The sequence below is a fragment of the Euprymna scolopes genome, chromosome 28, assembly GCF_053919585.1.
Source record: "Euprymna scolopes isolate OS-2025 chromosome 28, ASM5391958v1, whole genome shotgun sequence".
NCBI classification, from domain to species: Eukaryota; Metazoa; Mollusca; class Cephalopoda; order Sepiida; family Sepiolidae; genus Euprymna; species Euprymna scolopes.
The window spans coordinates 68,153,884-68,176,383 of NC_136509.1; the positions used below are offsets into that span (position 1 = coordinate 68,153,884).

General features: G+C 31.1%; 1 protein-coding gene across 1 annotated transcript in view; it reads right to left on the reverse strand.

The window, feature by feature from the left end:
- The window catches only part of LOC145249689 (zinc finger protein basonuclin-1-like), a 305,499-nt gene that overhangs the window by 135,502 nt on the left and 147,497 nt on the right, over nucleotides 1-22,500 (reverse strand). Inside the window, exon 4 of the mRNA XM_080111487.1 lies at nucleotides 956-1,194. Within this exon, the coding sequence (XP_079967613.1) occupies nucleotides 956-1,194 (239 nt within the window). The remainder of the gene's footprint in view (nucleotides 1-955; nucleotides 1,195-22,500) is intronic.

Genomic DNA, 22,500 nt, shown 5'->3' on the forward strand with positions numbered 1-22,500 from the left:
TATCTTAAAGAAACCAAATCCAACAATCCTTTGATAATAAATTAGTCAATAATAATTCAAGCATTAATTTACAAGACAAAATAAGGAAATGAATCTAAAAGTTTTCTTGCTACGGCTAAAATACTATGAAAATTCAATACAACAAAACCAGAATACAAAATCACTTGCAATTTTGGTCAGAAAAATATGGTAATTAATGCAAGGCAAAAGTATTTTGCATGTATTAACTATACAAAAAAGTTGCAAACTTAGAAAAAAAAAATGAGTCTGTGAAAATTTACTAATCTACAAAATAATATAATAACAAGTATCATAACCTTAATAATGGTAAAAGTGTTTGCTAATGGTCTGAGAGATTAGAGTTCAATCCTTGCTCGAGTCATACCAAAGACTCAAAAATGTTGTTTTCTTATTAAACACTGGGCCAACAGTAACGCTCTCTCCAACACTTTGATGTAGTTACTCCTTAAAAAGGAGCCTTCGAGTCACCTTCGACTATATTTGACTATTTTATTTTAATTAATTTCAATTAATTTAAAACTTTATTCATGCTGTGTTTTCATTTGTTTGTGTGTATACAAAGAAATCTAATGCAATAACTTTAAACACCGATAAATATGATATCAGTTCAAACTATATGCTGATAGAATAGTGGTCATCTGTGACATCATAGACTGTTACCGATGACCAGTATCCTATCGATAATGTTATTAGTGCTGTCTACGGTGGTATTCATCAATATGGCCATCTCACATAACGTAAGGGACATATGAACTAATGAAAATAACTGTAAAAAAAAGAACACTAACGTTTAAGTTTTAATTGAATAACAAACAATGTATGATGCTGCCAGATTATTATATTAAATAAAATAAATCTTATTAATTGTTGTGATTAAATAATCAAGAAAGAAATGATAAAGCCAAAAGCAGTTAAGGACTAAATGGAAACTGACCTGGAGGATATATCCACGAGCATAATCTTCATAGGACCATCCAAATCCGTGCAGCACCTGGAGCACTTCTTCATGCTGCAGGACACTAAAGAGTCGATCCAATAAGATCTTGAGGCGGATAGGTGTTGCCTGTGCACCATATAGCATTAAGCTGGCAATGTCAAACACAATGTTTGGTTGAACTATTTCTACCTGCATACCCATATTGAATATATGTTGATATCCAAGTTTGTCCAATGCTGTAATGATAAAAGAAAAGAAAATTAAGCATACATTTCAAGATTTTAGATACTAACAAATAAGCTTAATTCATGACAGAATCACAAATATATCTAAGTTTCACCCTATGCCTTCACCCCATGAGGCATTCACAGCAAACACTCGACTGGCTACAATCACTATCAGTAGTTTCCCTAACTCTCTATCCGTGCCTAAAACTAAACGAAAATTCCATGAACAGTACTTTTCCCTGTCCCAGAACTGATCATCTGTGGAACACAATATCATGGAACTGCTCTCCAGTCGACTATAATATGGGCGTTTTCAAGTCATAACCCAAAATAAATCAACTCATCCAATTTTCACCATCACTGATCATCATGATGTTGTATCACCTGACACCTATTAACCCATATCCCCGTGTGGCCTCTGTACCTTGATAAGCAGTGGCTCTATGGTATTAAAAAAAGATGTGTGACTGACAGGTAGGAGAGATACAAATCACTAGATCATATGGTAGATGGACTGGAGGAACGTCTGACATTTGACTCAACTCTGAACAATAGACTCCAAACGATAAGAGGCTTAATGAACAGGTACTAGAGGAAGAAGTGGAGAGCCCACTCGAGACAGTGACATCACCACCAACAATAATAAAAGCAAGAGAGGAGATCCAAGTGAAAGAACTCCAGAAGAATCAAGACCAGAGCCAATAATTGCAATTTAACCAACCAGATCAAAAGAGAGAGGCACTAAATATCGAGAACGCTCAGACTATGCAATAATATTTCAACGACTAGGTATAGAAATAAAAATAATAACAACTAAAAATAGTTTCGAGAGACAATGGATACCCTTTGGACAGGCGTTTGTGTATGCGTCTATAGTGAAACAAGGATTGCATAATGAAAAACTGCATCTTTTGTCTAGTGGCAAGAAGCAATAACCCCGAATAAGCTGAGAGAAGATATTTACTTATTTATATATATGTATATAAATATACATTGATCTTTATTATGAGAGGAGGAGGAGGAGGAGGAGGAGGAGGAGGAGAACGACGACGACAACAGCAACAGCGGCAACAACAACAACAACAACAACAACAACAACAACAACAGAAAAACGAAATTTTAAGACAAGAGTATAAAAACACTATCTTTAATATCTAGTAATAAATAGGGTGATAAGTAATACGATTGTGCACCTAAAAACAAGAATAAGTTTAAGGCTCCAAAGGTTTATACTAGAATTATCTGTAAGAACCCATGGGGTAACGGATAAAGTACTAAGAAAAATTCAGTTGTAAGTAACCCATTTCTCGAAGTTGAAGGTTCAATCCTCAATATAAAGTGATACAAAGAATACAATTGCGAATTATTTAAGATTTCTACCTGGCCATAAATGATGGAAGAGAAGGATTTTGTTTAAAATTCCATGCAGATTCCCGAGTTCAATAGAAAGATTCCTGAGTTCAATAAGAGACACCTGAAGAAGGTCAAAGGTTACATCGGCCGAAACGTTGTTAGAATAACACTCAAGATGAGAATAGTAGCCGAATAATACAAATCATCCAAAAAAAACAACATTATTTTGATTAGAAGGCAAAAAAAATGATCTATCGTTTCTTTATTAAAAGACAAAAGATGATAATTTGTTTGGCCAAATTTGATATGTGTAATAAGTTAACGACACTAAATAACCAATAAGAGTAACAATTTAATAGACAAGTTTGCTACAAACAGTAATTTATTACTTTTCCTTTCTCAAAACATATAAGAGTGTGGAGATATTAGGACCTTCAGTTGACAGACAATACCACTGATTGGACTTAATTAATGTATCTTAATTAGCCCATATTCATTGAAAAATCAACTTCATGGAGTATTGCGCACTTTGTTAAACTTGTTTGTTTTTCTCCTTTTTTATTTAGTTTTTGCTTTTTTTTTATTCCCACCTCCCCCGAAACGAAATTATTGTTAAAAGACCAATCAGACAATCTTTTACATGGCGACACAATGAGCGCGATTGTTTTTTTGGTGAAATGATTTTTAATACAATATTTATTGGGGAAAATAAAACAAAACAGAAATGAATAAATAAAATGTGCAATACAACATTTTTCTGTTATGAAATCATCTAAAAAAAATCTATCTCTCCAATAACCATCATCTATTTGTCAACTAACATAAAAAGAGGTGATTACGAGAATTGCAAAAGAATAAATAGAAAAGAAAAAAAAGTGTTAATGAGAATTGTAAGAAAAATAAAATAGAAACGAATATAGGTGGCTACGAGAATTGAAACAATAACAGAATAGAAACGAATAAAGGTGGTTACAAGAATTGCAAGAATAATTTAATAGAAATAAAGAAGTGATTACAAGAACTGCAATAATAATAAATAGAAAAGAAAAAAGGTGATTACAGGAACAGCAAAAAAGAAAGAAAGAAAGAAAAAATGGAATAGAAAAGAAAAAAAAGATGGTTACGAGAATTGCAAGAATAACGGAATAGAAAAACAGAGGTTAATGTGATATCAACTTTACTTTAAACTCGTATAGATTTTTGAGTTCGACAAAAGTTCTTAAGTTTAAAAAGAGGCACCTCAAGATGGTCGTTGATTACATCTGTCAAAACATTGTAAAAATAACAACCAAGATTGGAATAGTAGTCTGAATAATCGAAATAATACTGATTATCTACATGTTGGGTATTAGATGAATTATTTTTCACAGATCTAGTTAGAACCAGTCGGGGATATGTCCTTAATCAGTCCAACAGTGACTTTGTTGTTGTCAGGCTGAGGAAAGATGTTACTCATTCTAGGAGGTCCATACTCCCAGACTTTACCTTCACTCTAAGAAAGAGTTTGTTGCAAATTGTTTAAGGTATCAGGAAATGCCGGTAGATCTGCTCAGACATTTTTTGTAGGCCAGAATTCATTGGCTTTTCAAAACCCCACCTGACCTTTGTCTAACTTCATGCAGAGGATGTAAATAAATATACAACATAATCAGCCTATTATTCTGTTCTGATATGCCCACCCCTCCATCCATGGCAAGTTCACAAAGCATTATTTGGAACTGCTTAATTTCAAGTTATTGATTTTATCTTTGCACATCAATATTCTTGGAACTGTTCTGACAGAATTAAATGGATACTAACTTCCTTTCTCTATTCACTCTACTCTTGCAAATGTGAATGGCCGACTAAAAGATTCATCCAATCTTCATGTGTGCATAATTATTGAAACGTTTCGAACTTCTGATTAGTTTGTTTTCCTTCCATGTTGCAAGGTATTCTTCCTAACCAATCGCTAGGTCACGTAAAAGTGACGTTTCCATGTTTCTAATATTGTCAGTAGGCATAAACATTCGTTTCACTTCACACGTCTTGTCGAAAAACGGTTTTTCTGACATGGAAAATGTTTCACAGCTAAAATGGTTGAGCAGTAATTAAAATACTTTCTTTTTTTCATTGTTTAACAGAATTTTTAAGAAATTGTTTTGAATACAAACGCAAGATTACATGTGATGAAGAGCCAACTGTTTTATCCCCCCCCCCCCATGATGAACACAAAAATTTTCTATGCTTCAAGTTGTTTATATCTGCAAATATTTATTCATGGTGTTTTTTTTTTGTAGAGGAAAATTGTTATTTTTGCTTTTTGACTTTGCAGAACATGACTAAGGAAAAATCAAAAGAAAAAGAAATAAAATCAATAATAATATCAATGTTTGGTGCATTTTGGGTTAGGAAACCAGTATCTTCAGACAGTCTGGTCTGATAGCACCAATAGTTTATTAATTAAGCTTAGAATTATCAATATGAAAATAATAAGGGAATACAGATGACATCCTCCCATGATGCAAACTATTATTATCTTTAAAAGAGTTCTTTAACATTTAATACATAAATTTTCTAGCTACTATCAATGTGTAAATATCATAACACGAATAACAGAATCTACGGGTCTTCAAGTTGGGTGGCGGTTTAGAGGTTGCTTTCTATATATCAAACTTGAAAGATATTTTGTCATACCAGCATTTCATTACTCAAGATTGACTCAACTAATTATGGCAAGCTTGCTGTTAACATAAAACTTAGAATCCACAAATCCATTTGGCAAAATCTAATATCAACAAGTTTTAAATTGTTTGGTTTGGTTTGGGTTTTTTTTTTAAAGAAAAATTATTTTTACTTTTGACTTTGCAGAACATGATTGAGTTTTGCAAAACGAAAGAGAGAAAAAACAATAACATCAATGTTTGCCGCATTTTCATTCAGGAAGCTAATATGTTCAGAAAGAATCAAGTGTTTATTAATTAAACTAGCAATTATCAATATAAAAGAATACATGTTTTATATGCAATGATAACAACAAAAAAAACAACATTTGTTTGTTTTACAAAGTTTAAATAACGTTTTTTAGGACTTTTACTTGGCAAGCTGAAAAAGGTCTAATTCAATAGACAACACAAAGAAAATGCCTATGATAAAAAAAATCTAAACTATATGAAAGTAAGTGGGGGAAAAAGAATGGAACAGAGATTGCTCTCTCAAATATTTACTGATAAAAGTTGAATTCATCTGCAGGGTACTAAGCTGGCCTAACAAACTGTGCACAAGTCATTTATGCTATTCTTATTTATTTATTCATTATATATATATATATATATATATATATATATATATATATATATATATATATATATATATATATATAAAATAGAAATAAAAAAAGGAAATACAGTTTAGTTCAAGCAGAAAAGAAAGGAAATAGTTGGGACCATTATAGAATGAAAATTGGAGTCTATCTTAGAGGAGGGCAGTCGGAGAGGCATTGGGTGAAATTAGGGAAGGTACCAGCTATGGATATACCTGTCACTGTGATGGAGTAATCAAAATAAGAGCATATTTTTCCCCCTTTTTCCACTCCCTGGGGAGTAATAGAAAACAGAATGTAAAATCTGTAGCACCAGCAATGAGCCACTTCTTGGGGACATGTAAATAATGAGGATGCACTAGAGACATTAGTGTAAAAAAGTCTGGCTTTGTAGAATTGGAACCATCATGACCGCCACCATCTCCTCCCCACTCGACCCACACATGCATGGAGAGGTAGAAAGGTAGAAAGGTGATGGGTCTTGATTGCTGCTGCCTATGTTTGGAGCCTCACAGACAAACACTGTAGTTTTAATGCTGTGGTTGGCAAATAAGTCATTAACTAGAGAATTGCCACCAAATCTGCTTGAAGCAGTATTTTGCCCATCAAATGATAATGTTAGTAAAGCGGGAATATAGGGGGGAGTAAAAGTGTGTGCGAGGGAGGGGAGGGGGAGAAGTGTCGGAAGAAGCTCCAGCATCCAATTATTAGCCAGTTTGTGGAGAACCCTTTCATAGATGCCATTTCTTTAGAATGAGAACAGTCTTGTGGCGACAGGATTGAGAAGCATGATTAAACATAAAACGAAGAATGTTTGCTAGCTTACACCTTTTTCTCGGCAGACATTTGAGCCGACTGAACAAGAGTTCAGAACTAAATTTGCTTTATTAAGTATACACATACACATTTATATACCGAATATTGTTTTAATGATCTGTATAAAAAAATATCATCATCACCACTAACACTACCACTAGAGGGATGTCAGAGGCTAAGAAATTAACGATACGGGCTGACAACCTGGATTTGCCAAATTCGAATCCAGTTTGTTACATATAAACACTTTTACTTAGGGATGCTGGCAACCTTCACGTGTTCTTTCCCATAAGATGCCGATGTCTTCGTAGAAATAATTCTAATTAAAAAAGATATTAAGAAAACGAATGTCAACAACAATTATCTGATTTCATAGGAACAACAACAACACCATCCAAAACATAATCTGCTACCCCCTTACAAAAAAAAAAAAAAAAAAAAAAAAAAAAACGTGATGACAGCAGCATTTGTTGTTCCTATTTACAATGCCTCCCCACGGGACAGAGTTAGACACCAGGGTCGTTTTTATAACGTGGAGAAAAGGAACAAAAAATTAAAATTGTTTCAGTCGTGAAGGATTTCTCCTCTACTGAGAGAGAACGAGAAATTGAAGTTCAGCATTTAGTCAAATTATTAATCATAGTCTAACTTTGAACAGATTAAATTTTGAGATATCTAGGTTAAACAACAAAGTTACAGAAAAAGGTCAAAGTCACAGTTTTTTGGCAATAACTTTTGTTCTATTCGCTACTTGGCCCATACTGTAGACAATGGAGTCCTGTATCATATATGATCTTGATCTTGAAATGTTTGCTTTAGATGGAATTTTGAAGGAATTTCCTTTTCCAAATTTTACATATGAATATAGATTAGATAACAGTAATCCTGATCATATAAAACAAATTCAACCAAATAAAAGCAAAAACAATTCAATGAATTTTTGGGTGCTTATGCACTTATGTTACCGTGCTACTTTTTAAATAGTATTTTCAAGTTAAAGTCAAGGATCGATAAAGTTACATCATGCTTCTTTTTTCACGTTTCTGAATCAAGTTATTTCATAACAAATAGACGAGTATTAGAACAAGTGTTCTGTTGATGAGTGATTTGTGAGCAGGATAATCTTTTGGTCAATAAGGAAACATTTCGGAGTTAAATGGAAAATGTTTATTCAGATACACAACTCATGTGACATGTGAAAGTAGTTTTGCATTGTGATTTGCCATTTTGAGGTAATTATAGAAAACAATTAATGGAAAGGATATTATGAAAATATCGATAAGGTTCTAAGAAATATAGTAAGAGAAAAGAAGAGAGAAGAAGATAGGGTGAGAGAAGAAAGGTAGCAAGGAAGAGAGGCGGTAAAGAGAAAGAGAGATGGAGTTAGAGAAAGAAAGAGAAGGAAAGGTGATAAAGTGTAGAAAGGGGGTAGAAAGGAAGAAATAGAATGTAGACAGGGTAAAATAGAGCAAAAGGAGATTATGTAAGGAGAGAAAAGATATGTGAGGATATATATATATATATATATATAAGTTATAAAAATATATATGGCAATTAAGCTACACAGAATATTTCGCATTGCATCCACGTTAGGATTCGTCAGGCTTATGCAAAGAGTTGTTTGCCATATATATTTTTATAACTTACTACCTAGCTCTACCTATGTATTTAGCACTGTTGAAGTAAATACTTAAAGTTTAAGCATAAAATTATACTTTCGTACATTAATTTGTGTGATTAAATGAAGTAGTCATTATATATATATATATATATATATATATATATATATATATATATACATACAGGGTGACCCCCCCCAAAAAACGGCCCCGCGTACACTTTATTAATTACAGTTGGGGACCGTTTTTTCACCCTGTATATATATATATATATATATATATATATATATATATATATATATTGTAGGTATTTAATTATTATAGTAAAAACATAATTGTATATATATATATATATATATATATATATATATATATATATATATATTGTAGGTATTTAATTATTATAGTAAAAACATAATTGTATATATATATATATATATATATATATATATATATATATATATATATATATATATAGAGAGAGAGAGAGAGAGAGAGAGAGAGAGAGAGAGAAAGAAAGAGCGAGGAGATTAATGTAATTATTTCTAAGATACAGGTTCAATCCTGTGCTCATAAAAAGGATATAGATAATTTGTATATTTTCTTAATTATGAAAATTATCTACAGATTATTTTGAAAAATAAAATGATGTACAAAATTAAATAATAGCTGATATTGATATTTGACACCAACATATGAGAAATATGGAATTTATTTATTTAGCCTAATTGAGGATCATCAATTACTCTAATCAATATTCACATTTTTAATTTAAAGGAAGAGAAAACAAACAAAAAAATAAACAAGTAAAATGGTATATACAGGGTGTCCTAAAAAGATGTATACACACTTTAAATAATTTTAAACCAGATGTTTGTTTTTCTTTGCAGATTAAACTCATCGATCTTAATGATGGCAGCAAGGCTAATCTTTGAAGAAAAAATCATTCTAAAATGCTACTAGAAGCATGAAAACGCTGTTAAAGTGCAAAGACAGTTTAGGAGTATGCATACATCTTTTTGAGACATCCTGTATATATATATATATATATATATATATATATATATATATATATATATATATATATATATATATATATATATATATATATATATATACTACTTCATTTACTCACATAAATTTAATATACGAAAGTATAGATTTATGCGTAAACTTTAAGTATTTACTTCAAAAGTGCTCAATACGTAGGTAGAGCTAGTTGTGGTTGCTTCTTGTTTAAAAAACACCATATAAAAACAACACTAGCGAATAAATACTGGGAACTCAAAGAAAGCGGACATTCGCCGGTAGTCGAATGGAAAATAATGAGACAAGCTACCACGTGCAGACATTTAGACGACCCATGTAAATTATGCCTCCATGAAAAATTTGCTATCCTGTACTTTAAAGAACCTCAAAATCTATTAAACTGTAGACGAGAAATAGCAAACAACTGTGTTCACAAAATAAAACTTACTCTAGGATAGCGATACAAAATAGCCTTAAAACTAACAATAACAATAGAAAACAAACAAATAAATAAATTAAATAAACATGAATACACATAAACGATCACACATATATGTATATATATATATATATATATGTATATATATATATGTGCATGTATGTGTGTACACATAGGTATATTTATATATATAAAAAAAAAAAAGGAAGGAAAAGATCTACCTTAAACCACTAACCTAGTTCTAAAACAGATCCTTTGTTCGATAAAATGCATGCCCATTGGCTGATAGGAGGGGGCGCGGTGGATACTAGAAAGCTGATTGACTAACTAGAAATCCTCAACATATATAATAACAAGAAGCAACCACAAAATTCGTGCATAAGCCTGACGAATCCTATAGTGGATGAAACGCAGAATATTCAGTGTAGCTTAATCGCCATATATATTTTATAAATTATTATATATATATATATATATATATATATATATATATATATACCTAGCATTTCATAGAATCCAACATATAAAGTTATCTTGTAAATTTTACAAAGTTAAATCCAAATAGCATTTAAACTGACAAAGCAAACTTTAGTTCTGACTAGCCTGTTTTCATTGGTAATCTCTGTACCATGTTATTAGTAATATAATAACGTTATTTGCTGCAATATATTTAAAAATATTACTTAGTCTATATGAAACATTCTTAAATAATTATCTGAAAGTAAAAAATCATTTTAACTTGTAGAATATAATAGAAGTGTTTAGGTTAAGTTTTAAAATGTGGAAACATGAAAATTAAAAACTAAAATGACTTCATTGTGTCTGGGGCAAAGCCGTATGGGATAGCTATTACAAAATGATAATAAAATTCAGTTATTTCATTAGATAGACCTCAAAATTGTCCTTATAAATGCGTTCTTTTTTCATTATTTCTGAATTCATGCTGTTTATTCTTACCGGATAATTTCTTTTTATTGGATTATGTCATTGACTCTTCAACTATTAGAACACCATGTAATAGCGAATTAGATTTTATTTGTTTTCTTTTCAATAAACATGCATAATACTCAAAGATAAAATTAAAAAATATTTATTTAATTGGTTATAAAGATTCTAAGATCTATTTTATTTTATAGCTATAGTATTACCTCTTGAGAGAAAAAAGTTGTTGTTGTTATTATTATTATTATTATTGTTGTTGTTGTTGGTGGTGGTGGTGGTGGTATTATTGCTATTATTATTGTTGTTATTATTGTTGTTATTTTTGTTGTTATTATTATTATTATTATTGTTGTTGTTGTTATTATTATTATTATTGTTGTTGTTTTTGTTGTTGTTGTTGTTATTATGATTATTGTTGTTGGTATTATTATTGTTGTTGTTATTATTATTATTATTATTGTTGTTATTATTATTATTATTGTTGTTAGCTTTATTATTATTGTTATTGTTATTATGTTATTATCATTGTTGTTGTTGTTGGTATTATTATTATTATTATTATTATTATTGTTGTTGGTATTATTATTATTGTTGTTATTATTATTATAGTTGTTATTATTATTATTATTATTATTGTTACTATTATTATTATTATTATTATTATTATTGTTGTTGTTGTGATTGTTGTTGGTATTATTATTATTAAGGATATAAGTATTTAGGAGTGCTAGAGGGTGTAGGCATCATGAACAGAGAAATTAAAGAAAAAGTCAGGAAGGAGTATCTTAGAAGAGTGAAACTAATTGCAAAGTCGAACCTGTATGGAGGAAATCTAATGAAAGCAGTAAATGCATGGGTAGTCAGTGTTTTGAGATACAGTGCGGGAATTTTAGAATGGTCTGACAAGGATTTGCATGCCATGGATATCAAAACAAGAAAAGTTTTAGCAATGTTTGGTATATGCCACCTTCGAATTAACATAGCAAGGTTGTATCAAAAGAGGAAAGATGGTGAGAGAGGATTGAAAAGTGTAAAAGATTGTGTTAGAACCGAGGAGATGTCGTTGAAAGAGCATATGGTTAGAAGTGGGGAGTAGATGCTTAAGGTTGTGGCCAATGAAGTGGAGGTATGTGAGACCAAGGCTGATTATGTGAAACGTATGGATAGAGAAAGGGCAGAGGAACTGGCTAGGAAGAAAATGCATGGAAGGTTCTTCCAGGATATAGCAGAAGTGGCTGATGAAAGATCATGGCAATGGCTTAGAGCTGGGTATCTGGCTAATAGTACTGAAGCTTTTGTTTGTGCAGCACAGGAACATTAGGAACACGATTGTTCAAAAAAGTGGTTCTAGGAGAAGAAATTGCTGCAGAATGCCGGATTTGTGGTAAGACCTCAGAGTCAATTTCGCACCTTGCAGCAGGGTGTAGTGGACTGGCCCAAAGAGAGTACCGCAAAAGACATGATCGCATGGGACTCCGGATATATTGGGAGGTGTGTAGGAGGGTTGAAGTGAAGTGTGCTGGAAAATGGTTTGAGGAGGTGCCTAATGAAGTGAGAACAAGTGAGGATGGCAAGGTAGAGTTATGGTGGGACAAAAGTGTCATAACGACCAAGCAATTGGAACATAATCGTCCGGATTTGGTCGTCATTGACAAGGTTTCAAAAAACTGGCAGATTGTAGACTTCTCAGTACCCTGGTATAGGAATGTGAGAGAGAAGGAGAACGAGAAGTGGAGCAATTATGCTCCATTGGCCTTGGAGATAAGGCATATACACGGGGTTAAAACACAAATAATCCTGGTCGTAGTTGATACACTAGGAGTAGTATCAAGTCGTCTGGAAGGACAATTGAAAAAACTACAAATCCCCGATGTTTTAGGTGGCCTTCAAACCTCTGCAATTATAGGTACCACCAACATCCTTAGGAAAACCCTTGATCTTTGAAGCTCCTGGTTTGAAGCCGGGATTAAGGGAAGTCCTCTGGAAATGAATCCCATCCCTTTCCAGAGAGACGTTCATAAACGAAATCAGAATTATTATTATTGTTGTTGTTATTATTATTATTATTATTATTGTTGTTGTTGGTATTATTATTATTATTTACTCACTCACTAGGAGTAGTTAGGCAATAATCAAAGATTTCTCCTGGAGAAAAACTTATGGTGTTCTATGGAGTCTGAGTGACAACAGGTCTCCCCAGATTTCCAGTACTCTCTATCTCTTTCGATAACCTTTGCAGATGAATCTGTGTTATCGTAACGGCCGTTTACCGTTGATTCCTCATTGATATTATTATTATCATGATAAATGTGTCAATGTGCTTTTAAAATAAAGTTGCATATAGAATTCAGTCGGTGTGAACAAAGAAAATCATCTAAGTTATGCAAGCTTTAATAATGAGCAGAGTGAAATTAAGGGGGAAAAAAATAAAGAAACCAAAATTTTCTTTTTAATTATGTTTTTATATTGGCAAAATTTATTTTCTATTATATATATATATATATATATATATATATATATATATATATATATATATATATATATATATATATATATATATATATATATATATGACATGTTTCTTATTTCTCTACGACCTACTACTGTATAGAAATAAAGAGTTTAATACCACAGGTGATGCCAGTTGTCATTAGAACAAAGAAATGAGGGACACAAAAAATCCATTTTTGTTCTGACTCAATCATTAATTAAGACAGCAAATGACGAAAATAAAAAAATAAAAGCAAATGTGAACCAGTGTGTGTGTGTGTGTGTGCGCGCACACATAGCATAAAATATAGAAATTAGAAATATAAAAATAACTAGTCATTAATTATTGCAGAATATTGTTAAAAAAACTAAATTTCAATGGTCATGTTTAAAAAAAGAATCTTATCTCCGGTCATTCTTATGTCAAAGAAAAATAAATAAATAAAAGTGTTTGAATATATTACTACATTATGCATATAAAAAAAAACAACAACAAAAAAAAAAACACATAATGGTGTCCTCATCAGAATGGGTAAAGACAAATTCTTAGAGTTCCAGTTTATTTGTTTAATTTACAAGTTCTAAAAACGTGGCTAGTCTGAAGATCGATGGTTCTGAATAAGAGTTCTATGAGTAATCTAAAGCAGTAAAAGGGTTAATCAGAACAGAAAGCGAAAAAGAACTTTTGTCAAAGTTGCCAAATTGAACGATGAGGTTTATTTATAGCTGAAGTCAAAGAAAGAGAAAAGGAAACACCAGCTACCATTTGACCATCTACTTAAAACCAGCAAGTCCCAACCTTTGAATGGACAGAAAAAGGGCACCGGCTGAAGAATTTCTTCCTTATGGTTCATAGATTATGGTTCAAAGAAGTAAATTTTTATCTTTCAATAGAAAGGACACAGAGCTTCCAAATTTAGGTCAGAAAAAAAGTTACTGAATAAAAATTAGGAATAATAGAAGAAAGAATTTAATCAATAGAAATTATGATATATATACATGCCTGTGGATAACTGAATTTTTATTTATATATAAGCCAATTTTTATTTTTGTACCTTTTCTCCACGTTAAAAAAACGACCCTGGTGTCTAACTCTGTCCCGTGGGGAGGCATAGTAAATAGGTACAATAGGAGCATTCTGGCAAAAGAAATATTTTCCCCTAAGCATTCCGGCAATGTATTATTGTAAAATCTGCAAGCAGATAACGTTGGTAATATCCTTAATTATACTTTATATATATATATATATATATATATATATATATATATATATATATATATATTAGTCATAAAAGAGACAGTTTCGCTGTATCACCATTTTTCAATATGCACAGACAAGCACGTACTTCAAGCTGAAATCTAAACTTTACTGTTCTAATAGCAAACATTACGCTATCAGCACACACTTACTACAAAGAATTAGATTAAAATATTTGTATTCAGTCAAGAGTGCTCTATTATTTTACAAAGAGCTAATGTTCCCTATCTTAAGTTGAGCATTTGGTAAGTGATATACAAATTACCATTAGCGTATGAAGCGATGCTCTTTGTGTAAACAAACTGAGCTTAGGTACTTTGGGCAACGCTAAAACATTGTTAATTCACTGCCCGCATAGCAGCCGCCGTATAGCGCAATGGTTAGAAGCTCCAACTGTCGTTTGGACGATTAGGTTTCGATCTTGGTTTGAGGTAGTTGTTTGTCTAGCCGCACTGATGAGCTGTGAACCAGTACTGTATGTGGATGACCCCCCCCTCTCTCTCTCTCTCTCTCTCTCTCTATATATATATATATATATATATATATATATATATATATATATATATATTAAAAAGCAACTATTTGTTAAGTCGCTTGACGAGGACATCTGATTTTAACTGACCATTTGTCCGAAATATTAGTATGTCCAGTCTTCGAGCCATGTAAATTTGTTTATATTAATAAATAAATGTTATATATATATATATATGCACACACAAAGGATAACATATTTTCTTAGAACGGAAGTTTTTATCATTGAATTTTTTTATGTATAAAAATCCTGACCGGTAGCTAGGATTAAAGTGCTGCATCTGTTCTCTCCTCAGTCGGTGAAGGAGACATTTGTGAACTAATGTAAATTAATTTCGTCACAATCCAGATAACCCATTCTGGAGGAAGCTGGATTTTTCCAACATTAAAACCCAACCTTTTATCTAACTCTGCTCTCGTGGATATATATATATATATATATATATATATATATATATATATATATATATATATATATATATATATATATATATGTTATGCATTTCGTCAGGGTTTCAGAAGACAAGTAACATGGTCGAAACGTTAATTAATCTGCATGGGTTTTTTCTGATATTTTTTTAATTTCACTTATAATAACTCTACGTATATATTGAGTACATTTGAAAAAAGACTTTTGTTTGATTTAATACATTTTAACTATATATATAATACAGGGTGTCCAAAAAGTCACTGAAGTCACCGCACCCCCCACTTCACCACAAAGACTTTATTTTTTATATCTTTCTATAATTTTAACACAATCTGACTAAGACATTGAGAAAGAAAAAAAATCGCAAAATTCAAACAATCTTTATGAAAAATAATGATTTTTAAATGTTGCCCATTTTCAGCTTCAACATTTATTTATTTAAAACTACACAGAAGGTCAGAAAAAAACATTGGTAGGGTCGGTTTCAAGCCTAACATAAGGGGAACCAGTTATATATAATAAAAGAGGGAAATTATATAGAGATATGAACTAAAACTATTTATATACAAGAGCTGCAGTTAACTGAAAAAGTGTATCCAAATAATGTTAAATGTAATTATATCTAGAGATAATTATTAAAGTAACAAACGTATACAAGTGAAAACAAATAACCAAAAAATCCAAAAATAAATTCACAGAATGCTTAGACATTTGACAAGAGACAACAAACTTAAATAAAATGTCCACGAGCTTTGAAGAATCAAAAAAAAAAATGCAAGAAAATACAATATGAACCAAAAATCAACGTTAAAAAGAAAACTTTATTACAAAATAAGAGAGATCAAGTAAATTTGTCAGACAGATAGAGAACTCATAGCCAGAAACAAAGGAAGCTTGATTAAGACGTTTTCTTTTTTTTTCAAATTGAATCGGAGAAATGCGCACATCATGCACTCAGCTTTTAATTACACGAGCAAATTTTACAAAGAAACACAAAGAAGGAAAATATGATTTAAACTTCAGGTGGAAAATTCTGAAAAATTGTTTCTAAATACAAAACAGATTTTATGAATAAAAAAATTTTTTTTTTTCATTTCTCTATTGTAAAGAACAATACATATATCTTTATATGCTCGTATACAAACAAAAATATATTTGCAAAGTTTTAATTCAATGGATGTTACGTGATATTGAAGAAAAACATATTTAATATAAGTGTTTTCATTTCATCGTTGTGGATAAAATAATATGCTGACGACGGCTAAAAGCCAGAAACATGCATGTCCATCGGTATACTTTTATGCACGTAAAATAACATTTAATAATAATAATAATAATAATAATAATAATAATAATAATAATAATAATAATAATAATAATATTAATAATGAAGTAGTCACACATATATATATATATATATATCATAAATATATGAAGTAGTCATATATATATATATATATATATGACTAGTTCATTTTATCACAAAAATTAATATATGAAAATATAATTTTAAGCGTAAATTTTCAGTATTTACTTCAAAAGTGCTTAATACATAGGTAGAGCTAGGTAGTAAGTTATAAAAAGATATATGGCAATTAAGCTACACAGAATATTCCCCGTTTCATTCTTGTGAGAATTCGTCAGGTTTATAGATAAGTCTGACGAATTCTCACAAGAATGAAATGCGGATATTTTGTGTAGCTTAATTGCCATATATATATATATATATATATATATATATATATATATATATATATATATATATATATATATATATATATAGATATATATATTGTGTTTTTTCATATGAGGAGAAATAGACAAGCAAAATAAGTTAAGACTACGTATATAGTTTTGCCAGTTAGAATGAAATCAAATGTAATTTCATGTATACTTTTATTAGCAAGTATATATAATTTATTCATCGATAAAACTATTTTTTCAAAAGTTAGATGGCTATCACAAGGATTTTGATATATTTTCGACATGTATCAACAAGTTTTAGGAGACTTTACAGATATTTGCTTGCTAAGAACAAGCAAGTGTTAGACACTCACACACACACAATCACACTCACGTACGCATATCAGCACTCACACACACACGTGTGTGTGAGTGCTGATATGTGTAAGTGAGTGTGATTGTGTGTGTGTGTGTATGTATGTGTGTGTGTGTGTGTGTGTGTGTGTGTGTGTGTGTGTGTGTGTGTGTATCTTGGTAAACAAAGACTCAATTAAAGGAAGTTGCTAGTGCCTCCCTCCAAGAAAAGTTTGGAAATGTGTCAGCTTGCAGATCATTAATGGACCAGCTGTCTCTACTGGTGGACATAGCTGAGAGAGATAGATAGGTAGATAGATAGATAGATAGATAGAGAGAGAGAGAGAGAGAGAGAGAGAGAGAGAGAGAGAGAGAGAGAGAGAGAGAGAGAAAGAAAGATATATGGAAGAAAGCCACAGTGATGTACTGCTGCTATGGTTGGCATCACAATCACCATCATTATCATCAGAAAAATCTGTCTTCCTGTGCTAACCTCAACCTCATCACCTAACCTCTCATCACCATCTCCTGCCACAAATTGGAGGGGGTGCTCTTCTCCTGAAAAACTTTCTCCAGAGGTAAGCCTTCCTTTGGAGAGGAAGGCTGCAAAGTATGAGCTATGGTGTTGATGTCAGGAGAAGAAACCTCATCTCCAACTATTTATCCAGCACCCCTAACCAAACACTTCACCGCACCCCCCACTTCACCACCAAAGCATCCCCACAGGAAAGTTGAGTATATAGAGCAGATCAAAGACATGTGTCCCCAGCTTTCAATCCTCAAGGGGCCAGCTTACTTCCTCTTAGACCTGTCCCCTTGGTAGAGCAAAGGAAGTTTTCATTGTCTTTGTGCTCATATCACCCCCTCCTTCAATCTAGCTGAAAAAATGTCACACAACATTCATCACCATCAAGGCAGTCATCTTTGACATTTTGGAAAATCAGTAAGAGGTTAGTACCCCATACCAAAACATAATAAAGTTTAAAATATCTAAGGGAAGAAGGGGTCAACTTCTGGCCTTTGCCATTGACTGGTTAATCTGACAGACCAGATTTAGCCAAACAAACTACTTTATAAGTTTCCTAAGCAATTTATGCAAGTGAAAACATAAACAAAACTATAAAGAGAAAACCTTTTAGATCTTTATGTACAAATCATATCAAAACTGATAATTAGAATTGATAAATTTGTTTATAACATTAAATAGTATAAAATCATCACCGTGGTGTATTTTAATAATGGTGTAATCATGAGAGGAGATTGCTTGTTTTATTTTAAGGAATATCAACTCTTTTTGGGTTATTTACTGCCAAATTCAATCATTTTTTTTTTTTCAAAGTTTTTATGCTTTAATTTCTTTATGTTTTCAAATATTTATTCATAGTGTTTGGTTTGTTTGTTTTGTTTTACGACATATCGACCTTGTTCGAGTTATTTAATACAGAAACTAGTCATTTTGGTAAAAGTTTTTATGCTTCAAGTTCTTTATATCTTCAAGTATTTATTCATGGTGTTTATTTTAGTTGTTTTGTGGAGGAAAAATATTGTTTTTTTTTTGTGGCAGGAGAGGGCTTTGCAAAACATGCTTGAGTTTTGTAAAGAGAAAGAGGGGAAAAATACAATAACATAAATGTTTGGTGCGTTTATGGTCAAGAAGCCAGTATCTTCAGACAGCCTGATCTGGTAGGACTAAGTAATGAAAAAGTGTCAGGAGAAAAAATAAAATAGATAATGCTTTTGTTTCGTGACAATGAATGTCTATCATTATTACTCTTTTTTGAATATTCTGAACCACTTCCATTGTTTTCCCTGAAAAATTCTACATATGAATACATTTTTAGTTTTTGTGAAGACTCTTTTCTTTCTATAGTGGATACACACACAAAAACATTGACATTTATATAGAAATATATTTTGACTTGCTTTTTAGTGTATTTATAAGGAGAGCCCAATAGTTGAGAACTGGATTTAAAAAAATCAATGCTAAAGTATTTTAAAAAAAGAAAGTCTTATCCATTGCCTCGATCAGAACGAAAAAATGAAATCAGAATCCAGTTTTTTGTTTGATTTATCGGTTATATGTTCAAGAAATCTAAACTATGTAAATGGCAAACTGCATATAAAAAATACATTTGAACTGAAAATTATATTTAACTGTACCGACTCAGCTTACAACTTACTTGTTTACATATAATAGAATAAGAACAATTGATAAGCATATCGACAGGTATTTATCTATCTAAATCAGACTTTTATAGTTACAGATGACTGAAATAGCTTCTATTTTTTTTTCTCCACCTCTCCTTATCACTAGCCCAGTCAATAAAAGTATAAAAAATAGCAGAATTCCACATGGAACCAAGCAAACTGAAACAGCAAAAGTGTAAGAAATGCACCCCCCCAATGTAGTGCTGGCAGGAAGAGCCGTGAAGAGTCAATATATATATATATATATATATATATATATATATATATATATATATATATATATATATATATATATATATATAAAGAGGGTGGAGCCTTTTTAAAATTATTCTGTACTTTCACCTAACAATTTAATAAACAAAAGACACCATAAAAATTGAATTTAATTTAAAAATCCTATCTAAAAACAGCAGAGTCCATATTCTGCAAAAAGTACCAATCTATATAATATTCTGCTTGTTACTTTCTTAGTCTATACGTTATAATTAGATATTCGAAAACGAGGTTAGATTATCCAATGTTGCCAGCTTGGCATTTTTAAGGCCAAATTTTGCTAATTTGGCCCTATTTTGCAGCAGTTTATCATTCAAAAATTGTATTGATTTTCTGTCTAAACTAATGTTTTTCACTATCCAGAAAAATATCAGCTTTATCAAAATATATTTGTTAATTAAATATATTTCTCATTCCGTAGAATTTCCACAGGTCCTGCTAGTAATAATAATAATAATAAACAACTAGTGATAATAAGGTTATATAAACAGAGATTTAAATAATAGATTCTAAAGAGAGGGGTTCGCAAATGTTTTGGGATGCAAGCTGATCCTTATGTTATAAGGACCGCCATATTTAAATGGAAAAAACATTTTTCCACAACATCATAGACAAGGAATGCATCAAAAGAAAAATACGATGCAAAAAGTAACGTGTAAAAAAGACTATGATTTAACATTGAGGCTTATCTATAAGCCATTGTCAGCATTAGTGTATTATTATTAGACTGGATTAATGTTTAGGAGAGCTGGACAAACATACAAGTTTATAGTTATTCTATGTTTGTTTGTATTGAAATATCAAAAATATTGCAAATTTCATAACAAATGAAAAATCTATTATTATACTAAAACTGAGTTAATCAACATTTGCTCTTTTAAGGCTTTTTCATAGTATATTTTAATCATACAAAATATCTATTCTTTACTACTGGGATTGAGTTAGATTTGAAAAAATATCCATTTCTTTTTTAATAATTTCTGCGATGCCATCCATCTTTTATCAAGTTTTTTGTCTATTACTCTCATCCTCTTACAATGTATGTTTTTTTAATAGTCATCCACCCTCTTTTTTTATAGAGTTCCTATAACTCCCTCCTTAATTAACAGTCAAAGGTAATAAAATTAACTATAAAACAGAAGTATTATTATAAACAATAGGATATATCACAATTATCATTTGGATTCATCAGACTGATGTTTTCATCTTGAGTGTGATTTTCTCAACGTTTCGACCTTCAAGCTTCTTCAGGTGTATCTATCAAACTCAGGAATGTTTTTGTTGAGCAGAATTTCGAACGGAACCCTTTATTTACTTCACGGGAGTAGCACGTTCTTGTTCCGTCAGCTATGACTGAATAGAGTTGCTAAGTAATTTGCAATTGTATTTTTCGATCGTCCACACTGAGAATTGAACCTTCAACCTTCAGGTGAATATTACTTTTTACAATTGATTTTTCCAAGTACTGTGCCATGGGTCCTTACAAACAATTCTAGTACAAATTTTAGGAGCCTTAAAACTATTTTTATTTCTAGTTGTAAATATCATTATTTATTCCTAATTTTTATTACTATATATTACTGTATATCTAAATATATTATTGTTTTTTACTTATTACTTGTATATATTATCTATTGTTTATAATTAACGGTTCCAATATCGTATTAAATTCCATAATAGGTCTACTTAGTAATTTGCTATTCCCCAGTATATGTGCTTTTTTGAGTCGTCTCACCCTTCATCGTTCTTCTCTGTCTATAATTTTTAATTTGTCCCATAATGGAAGAAGATCGGAAACCGAAACGTTGTGAAAATCACACCCAAGATAAGAACAGTAGTCCAATGAATCCAAATAATATGAATAACCAATTCTCATCTCAAAAATTCAGAAATGTCACCACAATTATTAATTCTAATTAACTCATAGCCAGATAGATACAGAGAGATAGAGGTGGGTGGAAAATATAGCAAACAGGAATAGACTAGTTCCCAAATTTTCCTTTTTATTATTAAACAATTTAACTGGCTTTGCGAACTCACTTTTTTCTGCTTCAAATAATCTAAACCAAAGTATAAACTAACATGTCTTTCCTAAATACCTTTCCATAAAACTAGATTATTCTGTAACACAAAGTTTTTCATCATAAAATGAGGGGTTTCATATATTCACAATTAGTATTAATAACTAAATCAAATTAAGAAATGAAACATAAAGGCTTGAAAAAAGGAAGAAATTATAAAGATATTTTTCAGTGAAAGGTCTGTGTAAGTCTGTCCTTTTCACAAATGATTGTTTTGTAGGTTGTTTGTTAAATAAAGAGAAAAGATTAAAATACCATCTTTCATTAGGAAAATAAAAATAAAAAATAACCTTTAGCAGAAGGAGCTATAGCTGATATACATTATACATTGTTCAACAGAGGAAGTTCTCCCAGCCTCAACCTTTACCCCTGGTTTCATCAGATTATCAGGCACACACATATACGGACTTTTATAGTCTGGTGACCTATACTGTGACCCTGGTGCCAGTAATACCATAAGTTTGGATCCAGTGACTTTAGGGTGGAGGTGATTTTAGTGTGAGGCACG